At 42.4% G+C, this 17671-nt stretch overlaps 1 protein-coding gene across 1 annotated transcript in view; it reads right to left on the bottom strand.

Annotated features, from left to right (window-relative positions):
* Positions 1–11380, bottom strand: part of LOC309560240 (protein FAM162B-like) — a 34667-nt gene extending 23287 nt beyond the window's left edge. The window contains exon 1 of the mRNA XM_082263816.1: positions 11223–11380. Coding sequence (XP_082119942.1) covers positions 11223–11373 — 151 coding nt within the window. The 5' untranslated portion in view covers positions 11374–11380. The remainder of the gene's footprint in view (positions 1–11222) is intronic.
* Between the last annotated feature and the right edge of the window lie 6291 nt (positions 11381–17671).

Genomic DNA, 17671 nt, shown 5'->3' with positions numbered 1-17671 from the left:
AGATTCAATTTTAAAAATGTATCACTTTCCTATGTACTGTAATATCTAACTGCAGCACATATACATTAAATATATATATATATATATATATATATATATACACACACACACACATACACACAGTTGTGCTCATAAGTTTACATACCCTGGCAGAATTTATGATTTCTTGCCCATTATGATTATGAAAGATCACACTAAAACTTTTCTTTTACTCATGGTTAGTGTTTGGCTGAAGCCATTTATTATCAATCAACTGTGTTTACTCTTTTTAAATCATAATGACAACAGAAACTACCCAAATGACCCTGATCAAAAGTTTACATACCCTGGTGATTTTGGCCTGATAACATGGACACAAGTTGACACAAAGGGGTTTAAATGGCTATTAAAGGTAACCATCCTCACCTGTGATCTGTTTGCTTGTAATTAGTGTGTGTGTGTATAAAAGGTCAATTTGTTTCTGGACTCCTGACAGACCCTTGCATCTTTCATCCAGTGCTGCACTGACGTTTCTGGATTCTGAGTCATGGGGAAAGCAAAGGAATTGTAAAAGGATCTGCAGGAAATGGTAATTGAACTGTATAAAACAGGAAAGAGATATAAAAAGATAACCAAGGAATTGGGAATGCCAATCAGCAGTGTTCAAACCCTAATCAAGAAGTGGAAAATGAGGGGTTCTGTTGAAACCAAACCATGGTCAGGTAGACCAACTAAGATTTCAGCCACAACTGCCAGGAAAATGATTTGGGATGCAAAGAAAAACCCACAAATAACTTCAGGTGAAATATAGGACTCTCTGAAAACATATGGTGTGGCTGTTTCAAGATTCACAATAAGGAGGCACTTGAAGAAAAATGGGCTGCATGGTCGAGTCACCAGGAGAAAGCCATTACTACACAAATGCTACAAAGTATCCCGCTTACAATATGCCTAACAGCACAGACACAATCCTTAAACCTTCTGGCACATAGTCATTTGGAGTGATGAGACCAAAATTGAGCTTTTTGACCACAACCATAAATGCTACTTTTGGAAAAGAGTCAACAAGGCCTATGATGAAAGATACACCATGCCTACTGTGAAACACGGAGGTGGATCGCTAATGATGTTTTGGGGATGTGTGAGCTACAAAGGCAAAGGAAATTTGGTCAGAATTGATGGCAAGATGAATGCAGTATGTTATCAAAATATATACTGGAGGAAAATTTGAATTCATTAGCTCGGAAGCTGCGAATGGGACGTACTTGGACATTTCAACATGACAATAATTCCTAAACACAAGGCCAAGTCGACCTGTCATTGGCTACACAGCAGAATAAAGTGAAGCTTCTGGAGTGGCCACCTCAGTCTCCTGACCTCAATATCATTGAGCCACCCTGGGGAGATCTCAAATGTGCAGTTCATGGCTTTTTGCCAGGAAGAATGGGCAGCTTTACCATCTGAGAAGATAAAGAGCCTTATCCACAAATACTACAAAAGACTTCAAGCTGTCATTGATGTTAAAGGGGGCAACACACGGTATTAAGAACTGGGGTATGTAAACTTTTGATCAGGGTCATTTGGGTAGTTTCTGTTGTCAATATGATTTAAAAAGAGTAAACACAGTTGACTGATAATAAATGGCTTCAGCCAAACACTAACCATGAGTGAAAGAAACGTTTTTGTGTTATTCATATTCTCGGAAAAATGGCCAAGAAATCATAAATTCTGCCAAGGTATGTAAACATATGAGCATAACTGTATATATAGCACACACAAACACACACTAAACTATCATTTTGAAAACATTAAAAGCACCCTTTACCTTCCACACAAACACATTCTAACAGTCACTGCTGTCTGCTCCAAGCAGCCTGAGAACTGAGAGATCAGTAGTCATGTGATCACTCATTCTCGTGCTTAGAGCTGACATGGAACAGCTGCAACATCACACCGATGCTGCAAAACAGAGGTGAGTATGTGTGTTTGTTTTTTTATATACCCCAATCTTCTCTTTTATCCCCTTTTGTTCACTGTTATCAATGAGAGTGAATGTGAAAGAAAATCCCACATTTTGGGTTGTTACCATAACAGGAACAGAGGGGAAATCTTCCAATGGGGACACTAGTTAACAACCAAGGATTGCCCCACTTTGGAGCAACTCCTTCTCACTTGCAGTTTTGGCAACAGAAGTGGAAGTGAAGAAAAATCTCCGCACAGGGGTTAAAACCCTCCTTTAGTCAATCCAAAAAAGAGCAAAAAGTTTTGCTTTTAGTTCTACTGTAAACTTGTGTAGAACTATATAACTTTCATTTGATTGTACAAATATACATACAGTTATTGTATGACTTTTATACAGAATCTTAGGTATGCAAAAGCAAAATGACACACCCAACTTGTTTCAATCTATAAATTTATGATTCTGAGTTAAAGGGCAACAGTTATTTTAATCTTCCTACCAGCTCTGCAGTCAGATTCAAGTGATCAATATACACAGTACATATAATACCAGACCACAGATCGTGGTCTGGTATTATATGTACTGTAGAGGCAAGGGGGGGGGGGGGGAATCTCAACTTCCCCTTAAAGTGGTTGTTAAGGCACTTTATACCATTCTGTCTGGTATGTTTTATAATCCTGTGTGCCCCTGTGTCTGTGTTTAAAAAAAAAAAAAATGGATTTTTGTAAGAACTTACCATAAAATCCTTTTCTCTGAAGTTCATTGACAGACGCAGCTCCATCTAGTCAGAGACTATAGGTTATGCTCCTCCTATCAGGAATAGGCACTAGGCAGGAAAAAAGCTCAACCACACCTATGAGGGCTGTCCCTGCAGGCTTAACCCCACACACCCTGCTATCATCAAGCAGTTTAGTTGCAAGCAGTGTTTAGATTAGAAAAAAAAACCCATTCACTCAGAAGTAGAGGGGCGGGTGCTGCGTCTGTCGATGAACTTCAGAGAAAAGGATTTTACAGTAAATTCTTACAAAAATCCAGTTTTCTCTATCGTTCATCGACAGACGCAGCTCCATCTGGTCAGAGACTATAGGGATGTCCCAAAGCAGTATATTCATGAGAGGTGGGAAGACAACGCAAACAGAAACGTAACCCCTCAAAGGCTAAACTTAGCCAACCAGGTAACATGGAGCTCACCCTGAAAACACAACACACCCTCAAAGAGAAACAAAAAAAAAAGTTCTCTTTAAACAGCAGCCTGCAAAACCCTGCGGCCAAAGGAAGCATCCGAAGATGCCAACACATCTACTTTGTAGAATTTTTTAAACGTATGCACAGACGACCAAGTTGCCGTTTGCAAACTTGCAGCACCGACGCCTGATGGCGAAAAGCCCAAGAGGCACTCAGCGCTCCCGTAGAATGTACCTTCACCAGGAAAGGAGCAACCTGACCCTTCAGTGAATAAGTCTGAACTACCGTCTGCCTGATCCATCTGGATATGGTTGCCGCAGACCCAGCCAATCCCATAAGAGATCCTTCGGTAGGGATAAAAGAGCGTCTGATTTTCTAAAAGACTCAGTGGTCTCCAGATAGACCCTGATCGCCCGAACCACATCCAAAGAGTGCAAAGCAAAATGTTTGGGCTTAGGGCAGAGTGAAGGCAACACGATGTCTTCATTCAGATGAAAATCAGAAACAACCTTAGGAAGAAACGACTGATTAGGTCGAAGTACCACTTTATCTCTGTGCATCACCAGATAAGATGAGCGGCTGGACAACGCCGCCAGTTCAAATACTCTGCGAGGCTTGTAGTTCCTCTGGATCTTGGTCCTCAGGAACTAACTAGTGAAAATAGAAAAAAAAAAAAAATCACACACTAACAAACTTTCCTATAATAGCCAAGACCGAAGTCCCAGCAGGAAGTTAGGTCCTATTACTTAAACTAGGTAGAAACTAACTGCTTGATGATAGCAGGGTGTGTGGGGTTATGCCTGCAGAGACAGCCCCCATAGGTGTGGTTAAGATTTTTTCCTGCCTAGTACCTATTCCTGATAGGAGGAGCATAACCCTATAGTCTCTGGCTAGATGGAGCTGCGTCGGTCGATGAAAAAAGGCGTTCTTTACCAGTGTTTAGAGCGCCGAGCGCCGCTCATGTAGCCCGTTTTCTCTCTCCTCTTCCCGTCTGACATCTGCCTGAAGCGGGTGGGGCAGAGGATTCCTCACTTTTTTCAGTCAGGAGGGGAGGGGGAGAGGAGGGGAGAGGCAACGGATCACGTGAGCGGCAATCAGCGCTCTGAAAACTTGTAAAGAATGGCTTATTTTTATAAAACACAGACACAGGAGCACACAGGATTATTAAACAGACTGTAGACAGGATATGAAACTTTAAATGAAACTACAGCAGCAGGAGGGGCACTGAGACAGGAGCAGACAGGCAGGGAGGGAGAACAGAGGAGGAAAGGTGAGCTGTGGATGCCAGAGGCATGTAAACTGACCATGGTGTCAGGGCTCAGCAGCCATGGTATACCATGGTCAGTTTACAGAGGGGGGGGGGGGCATAGCCAGGCAGGATCAGCTAGGTATTTTAGGTGATATCGGGGGCCAAAATACACAGCACAAGCACTGTGCTGTATAACATGTTTTAAGGGAACAGGATCCATTTTTTTTTTTTTTTTTTAGGTTAACAAATCCATTAAAAATAAATGCTGCCGTTTGCCCTTTAAAAATAAATACTCAAAGTATAATGACTAAGCCCCTCCCCTTCATGACATTGTTGAAAAGGGGCAGAGCATGGGAGACCTTAAAATGATGCCCCCCCCCCCCAAAAAAAGTTCTGCGGAAGCCCATGCCTCAGATGCAGACAAATATACAGTACATTTGTATTCCCTCGGCCTAACCACACTTGCATGGTATTTTATCATACTTGTGGCACTCCCGATGTTTTCTAGAATAGTGCCCTTGTTTGGGGCCTGGCAATAGAGAAAAATAACTATAGTCCATCAACCAATAAGTTGTAAAGAATACCTGGCCTTGGACAGGTCAAATCAATAAAATGCATCTGGGGTCTGGAACTGAATTTACAAAAGTGATAATAGTGAAGGGAGGTAGGATATGGGAGGTTCCTAAAGCTGAATTCCAGGTATGGATATTTTTGCTTAGATACTTTGGGCCAAATTGGACAAATATAGGTATGCATATTACACACCTGAATGATCCTTGTGGAAGCAGAGAATTACTATAAGGCTCCTTTCACACTTGTGTTACTTGTCCTGCGACTTGGGACTGCAAAGTGACAAGTCATACTCCATGATTTCCAATGATTACTGTTCATGTCAGCGCGACTTCAAGTCGCAATGACTTCAAAAGTAGTCTCTGCACTACTTTGGTCTGACTTTGATGCGTTTTGAGGTCCATTGCACAGGCATTACTTGCAAGGCAAGTTCAGTCAAAATCGCGGCAAAATTCGCTGCAAAAAAAATCACGGCAAAAATCACATGGCTTTTAGGTCGCACAAGTGTGAAAGGAGCCTTATAGACACCACTACTATAGTGATTTTCTCTGCCTCCCGAGTACCCTGCCCAGCAGCTGCTCTGTTTCATGATCGCTCACTCAGCACGGGCACCAGAGAGCCTTGTATCTTTTCATCAATTAATAAAAGGAGTTCTCGGATTGGACGAGGTGGAGACTGTGGCATCACGGCCTCGCCTCTTAACCTTATCCAATCAGAGAACACGCTGAGCCTTGTATTTTTCATCAATAAAAGGAGTTCTCTGATTGGACAAGGTGGAGACTGTAGCATTACAGCCTCGCCTCTTAACCTTTTTCAATCAGAGAACACTTTGCGGTCACTAAGAAAAAGCACAGTGTTCTCCAAATGGTGCCTATCCCAAGCACGCGACCCCCTGTGGTTATTATGCAGAAGACAGCGACTGTGATCTAGCAACGGCTACTACTGTGTCTCTCTGCTTCTTCTTCTTCTTCTGCAAGAATCAGGCATGTATGGAATATGCATACCTACATTGGTCCAAGCTGAGCAAATAATATTCATACCTGTAATTCAGCTTTACTGCTCCAGTGTGGGCCAGCTGCGCAGAATCATGTATATATACATGATTCTGCTTTAAGGCTACATTCACACCTGAGCGTAGCGTTTTTCGCGCGTTTTTTACCGCGATTTTACCGCGATTTTTGCGGCGTTTTTTACCGCGATTTTTGTGCAGGCGTTTTTAGATTGAATAGAGATCAATGGAAAACGCCTGTAATCTGCCCAAAAAGAAGCTCATGTACTTTTTTGAGCGTTGGGCGTTTTGTATACAGCGTCAAAACGCTCAGATGTGAACAGGGGCCATTGAAATAAATAGGATTTGTCTTGTTGGGCGTTTTGAGAGCTGATCCTAGAGCAGAAAAACGCCCCAAAAACGCCCCAAAACGCCTAGATGTGAACGGAGCCTTAAAAAGGTAGGGGGGCGTGTCTACCGGTCCAGCTGTGCTGGGATTCGTCACAGAACATGCTGATCACCGGGTCCCAGCCAATGATTGACCACCCCCACCCTGTGATCAGCTCTGATCTTCTACTGACATGGCTCTGAGAGTAAACAACACAGGGCTGTGTTCAGTGACAGGGGATAGCATTGATTTTTTATATTCCTGCTAAGCAGGGAATAAAGACAACTAGATCCCCAGTAAAAGCAGCAGACAGTACATAAATAAATACTTGTTAGGTACATATTTAACCCTTTGATCACCCTAGATGTTAACACCTTCCTGCCCAGTGTCATTAGTACAGTGATAGTGCATATTATTAGCACTGATCCCTGTTAAGCCCCATACACGTGATCAGAATATTGTAAAAAAAAACAAAAAAAAAAAAAAAAAAACACAGCTTTCAAAGTGATTGTCGAATAATTTGATCGTTAGTACACAGCTTTCATCCGAAATTTTCCAAAGGGACAAACACAAAAAATGTTTTTGTACGATACCAGATTGTACGATTTTCGTTTAATCAGCACAGTTTACGTCTGAAAATACAATACAGATACATGACATCACTTCTGAATTTTCATTCTGTCGTACGAGAATTTTAGGACTTTAGTAACCTAGCATCCCCAAAAAATGTTTCTTACAAATAAATAAATAAACAGAGGTTAAAACAGCACTGGTGATGTCAGTGGCAGTTAATCTCTCCCCCCCCCCCCCCCACAACATCAGTTAAGAGTTTTTGCCTGCCACAATATCGCAATCCCGTTATACGTTGCTGAGCGCTGCCATTCATGGGCTGCTATGGAGAAGGATTTAGACAGATTTGTGAACAATATTTGAGAGAAATAAGCCTTTTGTGTAAATAGAAAAAGTCTTAGATGTTTCAGCTCATGAAAAATGGGGGCAAAAATAAAAGTGTTGTGTTCATAATTTTGTTCAGTGTATATAGACAGTGGTTGATGGGTTTTTCTGGTGCGTTTTGCATTTTTTTTTTCACATCCGTTTTTGACGTGTTATTAATGCATTTTGCATTTTCGGGAGGTTTCTGTTGTCTTGCAGAAGAAACCAGCATAAATACAGCAGAAACGCATCACAAACGCAAGCACTGCATTTCTGATGCATTTCCATTGAAGTCTTTGGAACCATAAATGCAACCTGCTGCAAGGAAAAAAGTAATTGACCCTTTTCCAAAAAACACACTGGTGGAAAAGGCACAGATGTGGATGTGATCTATAGGAAATAATGGTAAATGGATTGTAGTGTGTTTCTGCAAAACCAAAATTGCACTATAAATTGCATAGGTATGCACCAGTTCAATGAGATAAAGCCACTGTTTGGGTATTTTGACAGCTAGAATACAATAGCAGATGGACGATTTGTGGCTATACAGGGACTGCATCCAACCTGCAGCAGTGTAGAGGGGGAAGGGACATTCCTCCATGTATGCTGTTCAGCACAGATAAAAGAACTGAGTGATTTTCTCTCGTTCAGCCTGTGGAGAGAAAACTTAGCATGTATGGCAGGCCTTACGTTGCAATGATCCTCCAGAAGAATTCTAGACATGATATATATTTTTAGGTACATTGGTCTAGCTTGGAACAATTTTACTATATTTATACCATACTTGACTGACCCCCCTGGAGGCTGGCAATCAGTGACGTAGACAATGCTACTCCAGTGATCTCCACTTGCGTCCCGGTCCTGTGCTGAGTGGCCGGCCTGATGCATTCTGAACACAGAAGGTGAGCTGCTCATCACGGGCATCATTCAGAGAACGCTTTGCATTTTCTAAAGGAATGCAAAATATTCTCTGATTGGACAAGGTAAAAAGGCAGGATGGGGCACTGGCGTCATACTCTCCACCTCGTTCAATCAGAGAATGCTTTTTATTCATTCACAAAATGCAAAGCATTCTCTGAATGGCGCCCATGATGAGCAGTCAACCTCTTGTGTTCAGAATGCATCAGGCCGGCCACTCCGCTTGGAACAAAGAAGCGTATGGAGATCACTGGAGTAGAGATGTCTACTTGTCACTTATTTCCAGCTTTCAGGGGCATTAGCCAGGTATGGGATATGCAGTATATAGTTACATTGGTGAGAGGAATAGGGCCCCATCGTTGGTGTCAGTGGGAGGAATAGGGCCCCATCGTTGGTGTCAGTGGGAGGAATAGGGACCCATCGTTGGTGTCAGTGGGAGGAATAGGGACCCATCGTTGGTGTCAGTGGGAGGAATAGGGACCCATCGTTGGTGTCAGTGGGAGGAATAGGGACCCATCGTGGTGTCAGTGGGGGGGAATAGGGACCCATCGTTGGTGTCAGTGGGGGGGAATAGGGACCCATCGTTGGTGTCAGTGGGGGGGAATAGGGACCCATTGTTGGTGTCAGTGGGGGGGAATAGGGACCCATCGTTGGTGTCAGTGGGGGGGAATAGGGACCCATCGTTGGTGTCAGTGAGGGGAATAGGGACCCATCGTTGGTGTCAGTGGGGGGAATAGGGCCCCATCGCTGGTGTCAGCGGGAGCAATAGGGCCCCATCGCTGGTGTCAGCGGGAGCAATAGGGGCCCCATCGTTGGTGTCAGCGGGAGCAATAGGGGCCCCATCTTTGGTGTCAGTGGGAGGAATAGGGGCCCCATCTTTGGTGTCAGTGGGAGGAATAGGGGCCCCATCTTTGGTGTCAGTGGGAGGAATAGGGGCCCTATCGTTGGTGTCAGTGGGAGGAATAGGGGCCCCATCGTTGGTGTCAGTGGGAGGAATAGGGGCCCCATCGTTGGTGTCAGTGGGAGGAATAGTGCCCCATCGTTGGTGTCAGTGGGAGGAATAGTGCCCCATCGTTGGTGTCCATGGGAGGGTAGGAGGGATAGTGCCCCATCATTTATGTCAGTGGGAGGAATAGTGGCCCCAAGGCCAGATAAAAGCAAGAAAAGGGCTGCATCTGGCCCCAGGGCCGCTGTTTGGAGAGCACTGCTCTGAATCATTATACTGTATAAATGACTGTTATTGAAATAACATTATTAACCACTTAAGCCCCGGAAGATTTTACCCCCATTCCGACCAGGGGGTATTTTGCGATTCGGCACTGCGTGACTTTAACGGACAATTGCGCGGTCGTGCAATGCTGTACCTAAACAAATTTGGCGTCCTTTTTTTCCCCACAAACAGAGCTTTCTTTTGGTGGTATTTGATCACCTGTGCGATTTTTTGATCACGCGCTATAAACAAAAAAAGAGCGTCAATTTTGCAAAAATAGCAATATTTTTCACATTTTTTTATATGAAATTCCCCCCAAAAAAATGTAAAAATCTAAATTTTTTAACATTTTCAGCCAATTTGTTTTATGCTACCTATGTTTGGTAAAAAAAAAAAAAAAAAAACGCAAAAAGCGTATTTTGATTGGTTTGCGCAAAAGTTATCGCGTTTACTAACAAAGGGAAAGATTTTTGTCATTTTTGTTGTTTTTTTTTTTTTAACGCGTAATGGCGGCGATCTGCGATTTTTTTTTTTTTTGCGGTACTGCGACATTGGGGCGGACAGATCGGACCCTTGACTGACATTTTTTACACTTTTGGGGTTACCAGTGACATTTCTACAGTAATCAGTGCTATACATATGCACTGTTACTGTAAAAATACACTGGTAGTGAAGGGGTTAACTTTATTTGGGAGGGAGGGGCTGTGTGTGTCCCTAGGGGCGTGCTTTCTACTGTGATTGGCTGTGGCTTGAGCTGTAAGGACACTGATCACACGGATCTACATAGTAGATCCGTGTGATCAGTGTTTTTACACCGAGGAGAATGACAGGTGGCTTGTTTACACAAGCCGCCTGACTTTCTCCCTCTCCCCCGCCGATCGCCGAGTGACCGGCGGACATCGGGTCCGCCGGTCACACGCGCGGGGGGGGGGGGTCCGTGACCACGCGGGAGTGGGAGCGCGCGCTCGCTCCCTAGACCCTCACAAGCTAGTGACGTAGCCCTACGTCACTTTGCCTGTGAGGGGCTGACTGCCGAAGTAGATCGGCGTTAGGCAGTCGGCAAGTGGTTAACAAACAAATTTCTTATTGGTACATGTTTTGTTTTTTCAAAAAACAACGTTTTGCGAGAAATAATGGAGGCTCGCATATCGTTTCTTTAAATGCTACCTGCCTGGCTTCAGTAATTTTGGAGTAAAAAACAGCAACAAGCACTTGAAGTCAAACTGAAGTTGCAACTCTTGATTTAAGAAGTCCAATCAGTTCTGTCTGCCTGTCAGTTTTTTAGGTGGTCCTGATTTTATATATATATATATATATATATATTATATACATACATACATACATACATACATACACACACACACTATATATATATATATATATATATATATATATACACACACACATTATTAATATACACTATATATTACATTATTAATATACAATATATCTTACATTAATAAACAATATATACTTTTTTTTTCTTTGCTACGGTGTGCTTCCTTTCTATATTGCTTGTGGTTTCCTGCATTTTCCCATAAAATAAATGCAAAAAAAATGTCATAAAATGCAGTAAAGTGCAGCAAAAAGTACATTATAGACATATGCTTAAAGTTTATATGCATTGCAAGTTATATGCCTGATCTTCGATAAAGACCACTGACCAGCCCCTTTTAGTCATCACAATTCCGCCAATCGTGCGCTGTCGCAGATTGCGATGAATGTAGGAGAAAGCCATGGTGGGCTGAGCGGGTGAGGACATCCAGTTGTCATTGTCAGTGAGACATCTGCCCACCTATCACCTATTTAGATGTGAACATCAGAATGATCTCCTGTACTTACCACCCTGGGCCTGATTAGCAGTCACTTTGGGCTGGAGGTCATTGGCATTGTGGCTGTAGGGCCTCCTGTAGAGTAGAGCTCTGCTCCCTGGTTGCACAGCACACACATTTCTTAGCAGAGAGGACACATGGGCCAGGCTGAGTCTGGACATGGTGTGCAGAGGGGGTGATGAGTCCTGGGGTGTCAGTCTGCTGAACTCTCCTCCGACCTGTCAGTGTACAGTGAGGGAGAAGGCAGGAAGTCTGATCTCTCTCATTGCATTGGCTGCCTGTATGCTGAGTCATAGTGATCGCTGAGTCTGGACAGGATTGGGGGAGGGGACACCCAGCACACACACAGCTTGTCTGCTCTGCTGCAGGAAGACACTTTATTATTGGATACAGAAAACTTTCTACTGACTCCAAAATACAAGTATGTGCTCAATTTGCAACAAAGTAACAAAGGGATCATTTTGCATTCAGTCTGATACACCCTTTGACTGCACTGGCAATAATATTATTGTTAGAAGAGACACAAACCTGAAATTGTTTTTGGAGAAAGTTTTGTGTACAAATAATGGTGACCTTACACACAATCTTATCACCCCACTGATGTGTCATTACCGACCCTTTCACACTTATTGCACACTGCAACTTAAAAATGCTCACTACAGCTTTTTTTTCTGAGCTAAAATACAGCCCATTCATTGTAATGTGCCTATGCACACAGACGCGTAAATGAGCGCCAGACATTCTTCAGTAAGAACAAAATAGAAAAATCGGAAATTTTTGACAGTAATTTACGCCTAATGCACGCAAATGCATGCAAATACGCGCAATTGCGCACAAATGTTCGCACATGAATAAACTGTTGATCTTAAAAATGCTAATTTGCATATTTTACAAAAACGCGAGAATACATATGCGCGAACGCAAAATGCGCGCATTTCAATAAGACAAATTTACGGCGGAAAAAGGAGATGCTCGAACAGGAGTATTGTGTGTAAGAGGCCTTGCAGTTAAATGTATTTTGAACTGCATTGACAGCCCAAAATGAAGGTAATCCTATGTCCTAGGAAATTTGTTTTGATCAAATTATTTATTGATTGGATAACAAAATCAAAGTGTGCTCGGCCACCATAAACTGATCCAAAGGGAAGCCACAGCTATTTAAACGGCTCCTGATTCCATCATTTAGATTGCATGGTACATTAATCAGATGATAAAATCGATTTGTGTATGGCCACCATAAATCGATCGGGAGGGAAGGTATGGCTATTCAGTCAATCTCTAGTTTGATCAGTTTGAGTTAGGGCCCATTCACACCAGAAACAGACCATAAGTGCTCATTGGCTCGGGCGTGCTCGGGATCCCACCTGCACGATCCCGCCAGGAAGCCGACACTGCAGACAGCTAATCACAGGCATTTCCCGATCTGCGCATCTGCGGACCGGGAAATGTCTCAGTGCCTGTGATTAAGCCGCGTGCAGTGTCGGCTTCCTGGCGGGATCCCCAACACACGAGTCCATTCCTACTATGGGCATAGTTCACATGATTGCAGTGCAGCTCAAAACAGTTTAAAAAAACTAGAGCATACTGCATTTTTCTGCACTGCAAATGCAGGTAACGTGCTACAAACACACTTCAGATGCACTGCACCCCTTTGTATAGAAAAATGCACTGCTAAACGCAGCACAAAACGATGCAAGCGTGCATCAAGCGCGCATCAAGTGCGCATCAAGCGTGCTTCAAATGCATGTAAACATGCAGTCATAAACGCGCAATTATGTGCAGTTTCTAGTTTGAATGGGCCCTAACTCAAACTGATCAAAATAGAGACTGACTGAATAGCCATACCGATCGATTTATGGTGGCCATACACAAATCGATTTTATCATCTGATCAATGTACCATGCAATCAAAATGATGGAATCAGGAGCCGATCGAATAGCTGTAACTTCCCTTTGGATCCATATATGGTGGCCGTGTACACTTTGATTTTGTTATCCAATCAATGAGTGATTTGATCAAAACAATCAAATCAGAATCTAATCAAATAACTATAACTTCCCTTCCGATTGATGGGTGGCCATACATATATGATTTTATTATCTGATCAATATGTGGTTCAATGAAAGTGATCAAATCAGAAACCAGTCCAATAGCCTGTATAATAATAATAATAATAATAATACTATTAAAGATTAGCTACAGTCATTTTGTGTTTATTAAATGTCAGCAGCTACAAAATCTGTGACTGATGATTTGTAATAAACAGGCGCTCACTTGTCCCAGGATCCAGCGATGTGCTCACCAGGGCGTAACTACAGGGGTTGCGGGGGTTGCAATTGCCTCTGGTGCTCACCCAAGCTGTCCCTTCTCTCGATCTTCTCTCCCCGGTGCTGGCTTCTCAACTGTTGGTGCCTGGCTGTAACAGCTTGCGGCTTCACAGCCGGGTGCCCACTGTGCATGCGCAAGTCAAAATGCGCATTGTGAGTGGTCCCAAAGTCTTTTTGGACCTGTGACGTGTCCCAGATGACTGCGGGGAGGGATGGAGAGAGGTGAACTCCTGCTTGGATTGTCTAGGCCAGATACCCGCTCCCCCTCCTCCCCCCCAAAAAAATGGTCATTTAGAGGAGAGGAGAAGGGTAGTAGGCCCAAAAACAGACCTTCCCCTTTTGGGTGGAGCCCCGCTTTAATAATAATACTAATAACCATAAATTCCCTCCCAGTCAGTTTCGGTGGTCATACAGGCTTCAATTTTATTATTCACATGATATGCAAATTGATCAAAACAATCAAATCAGAAACTGATTGAACAGTTGTAATTTCCCTACCAATCAATGTATGGTGGCCATACAAGCTTTGATTTTATTATCCGATCAGAAACCGATCACATAGCCATAACTTCCCTCCCAATCGATATATGGTGGCCACCCAGGCTTCGATTTTATCTGATCGATGTGTGATTCAATTAAATTGATCAATCAAATTGACCAGTCGAAAAGCCGTAACTTTTTTCCTGATCAATGTATGGTGACCATATAGGCTTCAATTTTATTATTCAATCAATATGCAGTTCAATAAAAATGACCACATCATAATCTGATTCAATAGCGATTGAACTTCCTTCTTGATTGATTTACGGTGGCCGTACATACTTCAGAATTTTTAACCCTATCAACGAGTGATTCAATCAAAATAATAAAATCAGAAACTCATAACTTCCCTCCCCATTGAATTCCGGTGTCCATACATGCTTAAATGGAATCATCCAAATAATTTGCTGTTTGATCAAACCAATTAGGTCAAAAACCTGTTGAATAATCATACCTTCCATCCTGATCAATTTATGGTGGCCATATACAGTTTTGTTTTATTATCTGACCTATGAACCATACAATAAAAATGTTAAAACCACTATCAAACTGCGTTGTTTGGCCAGGCTGGAAAATTATAATTTTACATCGGTTGGTAGCACTGAGATGCTTTGTTCATGATAGTGATCATATTTTCAGTGATAAGATTATGAGATTTCATAGTGAAAACAGTGAGATGTGATTGATAACTGTCCCACCCACTTCTCTATGGCTGACATTTTGATCAACTGGGTTGTCGACTATAGAATGATTATTCCTATTGAGACAGATCGATTGGAAAATAAATCAATCACTTATGGGAACATGTATGGCCACCTTTAGACTCGGTTTAGATTGGATTTGATCAAATTTAGTTAATTGGCCAGGATGGAAAACTATTGATTGTTTTATATCCATCCACAGCCCAGAAAATTCGATCATAAGTTTGATTGTATTTCAATTGATTGGATTATGAGTTTGCTAAAGCCCCGTACACACGTACCGATCGTCGGCGAACGATCGCCCGTCTTTTGTCCAGGGCTGTCGGTGTCTGTTGAAAAGTGCAAAAGACTGCACAAGAATTTTGTCCGCCGACTACAGCCGACTGCAGAAGTGATGTCATGTAATGGTTAACTTTCCCTGTGTTTTTTCTTTTCTGAGCATGCCCAGTCTTGCAAATCTGCGGTCTGTCGGCCGAAATCTGTACTGACTGGCGAACAATCGGCCGCTCTGGTGTCGGCATACAAAAATTTTAATGCTTGCATGACAGATTCTTTTCGGCCGAATGTGCGCTGTCGGCTGTCGGAGGCATCATACTAACAAGCCTACAATCGGCAGATCGGTCGTCGGCCGAAGCTTTTCGGCCGATGATCGGTACGTGTGTACGGGGCTTTAGTGAAAACAGAGATACTATGTATAACTTGATATCTTATCTTCCAACAATCGATCGAATTTCACTTCCCTATGTATGACATATCGATTATCGATCAATTATTCCTATGAGAAGAGAATGATCAGAAATTAAATTGATCATTTATTTATGTGTATGGCTACCATAGTACAAGGACCTGCCTGCTTGGATACAAATTGATTGGTTAGATTAGTTAGGCACTCATATTACATAGTATTGGTAAATCCAAAGTTGATTTAATTTGTAGTTTAAATTTAAAATTGTATGGTCAGTAATGTCTACAGTGCCCCATGTCAGATGGGCGAGTTTGTAACAGTGATTAGTTGCTGCCACAAATCATGCCCCTATTCACACCACAGTGTTTTGTAGCTTGAGGCCCCATTCGCATTTTGCGTAGCAGGAACTCGCGTGCCAGCTTGAGATTTTGTGTGGGCAGTTTTTCACACAGTTCCACATGTCGCACATAGGGCAGCTCATTAAATTAAATGACCTACCCTGTGCTCGTTTGTTGCCTTAAAGAAACTCCTGTTCCCTTTCGGGCAACAAGCTTCACGCAATTTTTAAAGGTGCATTTTGCCATGATTGCTGTGTGATTCTGTCGCGCAACAATCGCGGCAAAATCACATGCATGCTGGGTGCCATTTAGAATGAGTGCCACCCAAATGCACATCGTGCAATTTGCTGCAATTGCCATGCGATTTTGAATCCTGGATGGAATCACAGCGATTCTGTCCATGATTTTAAATTGCCAAGTGTGAATGGGGCCTGAAGCTCCAAATAGCTCAAGCTAAATCCCATACTGATTACATGAGTCTGCTCTATTAGTGATTACATCGTAGGGGCCTCAATTAGCTGCGGGACCCAGCAGACTCTCATTGCTTTCAACGGGGCTGCCCCTCCCAGAAAATCCCAAGGGACCCCTGCTGGGGTTCTCCCATGTAGACGCTGTTGGGCCCATTTAAAGCTGTGAACGTGGCCTTATCCTGCACATATGTACATTAACCCCTTCATCTCAATCCCCCACTGTATGTGATCTGTACATTAACCCTTCCACCTTCGGATCCTTCTGTGTATGACCTGTACAGCTATTGTATCTAGTGCGCCATTACCAACTCTACGTTTTATCTGCATCAATATTGGCATACTTCTTCTTCTTTTCTAAGAAATTTTGACAAAAAATCAGATCACGTTGGGGGTGTCTACTTTCCAAAAAAGGGTCATTTTGGTTTGTTTGTTTTCTATACTGTCCCGGCATTTTTATACACTCTGTTTTAAAATGCCTAAAATATTTTTTTTTTACTTTCAAACGGTAACTTTTATTGAAAAGAGAAAATTGTACAGCAGTTACAAATAAAGAGTACAATCAAACCCGGGAACAATAAAAGAAATTAAACACAGAAAAAATGGTCTGGTGGATTCATTATCTAGTAACAAATACATAGGTGGAACGCACGCCGTAAGCTTCCGGGTAGCCTGGTGGGACGCAAGCCGGCAGTCGCCGTTCTCCATTCCCAGGCATTCACCCAGAGCTGGCGTTCATTATTTTTACCTAATCTATACCTTGTATAACTTATATTATCGGCATATAAAAATAAAACGGTTTTAATGGTACTGCACTATCAGAGCACTCTTTTGTTCCTTCCTTGATCTGGATTGGAGGATCGATCCCCAGACATAGGATTACCAAGGACCAGAGTGAACCACAGAGCCCAGCAGTTTCCTACAGGCTTGGGAAGCCATAAGCTCGTAAGGTCTTGGTACTATACGGTACTCAAGACCCAACAAATCCGGTGAGTGTGCACCCCTTTTCTTACAAGATATGCCGATTATACCAGCAGCTGATATATTGGAGAAACAATACTAGGACACATTTGCACAAGATCACTGAAGGAACTTCACATTGGGACTTTTGAATAATTTGTTTATATTGAATATAATTTATTTATTGATGTATTATATACCTCATCCAGCACTCTGCACTTTAACATAATTTATATTTTGTAGTTTTCACCTTTAGGAATTTAACTGTTTTCACTTGATTGTTCACTATTCAGGTGTGTGAACAATCAATTGCTCATCCCTGATAGATTAGAAGCAAGCGCTATATTAATCCCTTTGGGATCTATATCTCTCTATATATTTTAAACTATAGCAGCTGCTAACTAATATTTACCCACTTATTTATTAATATATTTATACACA

This window comes from Pelophylax lessonae (genome assembly GCF_965119305.1).
Source record: "Pelophylax lessonae genome assembly, chromosome: 7".
NCBI classification, from domain to species: Eukaryota; Metazoa; Chordata; class Amphibia; order Anura; family Ranidae; genus Pelophylax; species Pelophylax lessonae.
Note: the sequence above shows the minus strand (reverse complement) of the source record. Positions and strands in the feature narration are given on the sequence as shown.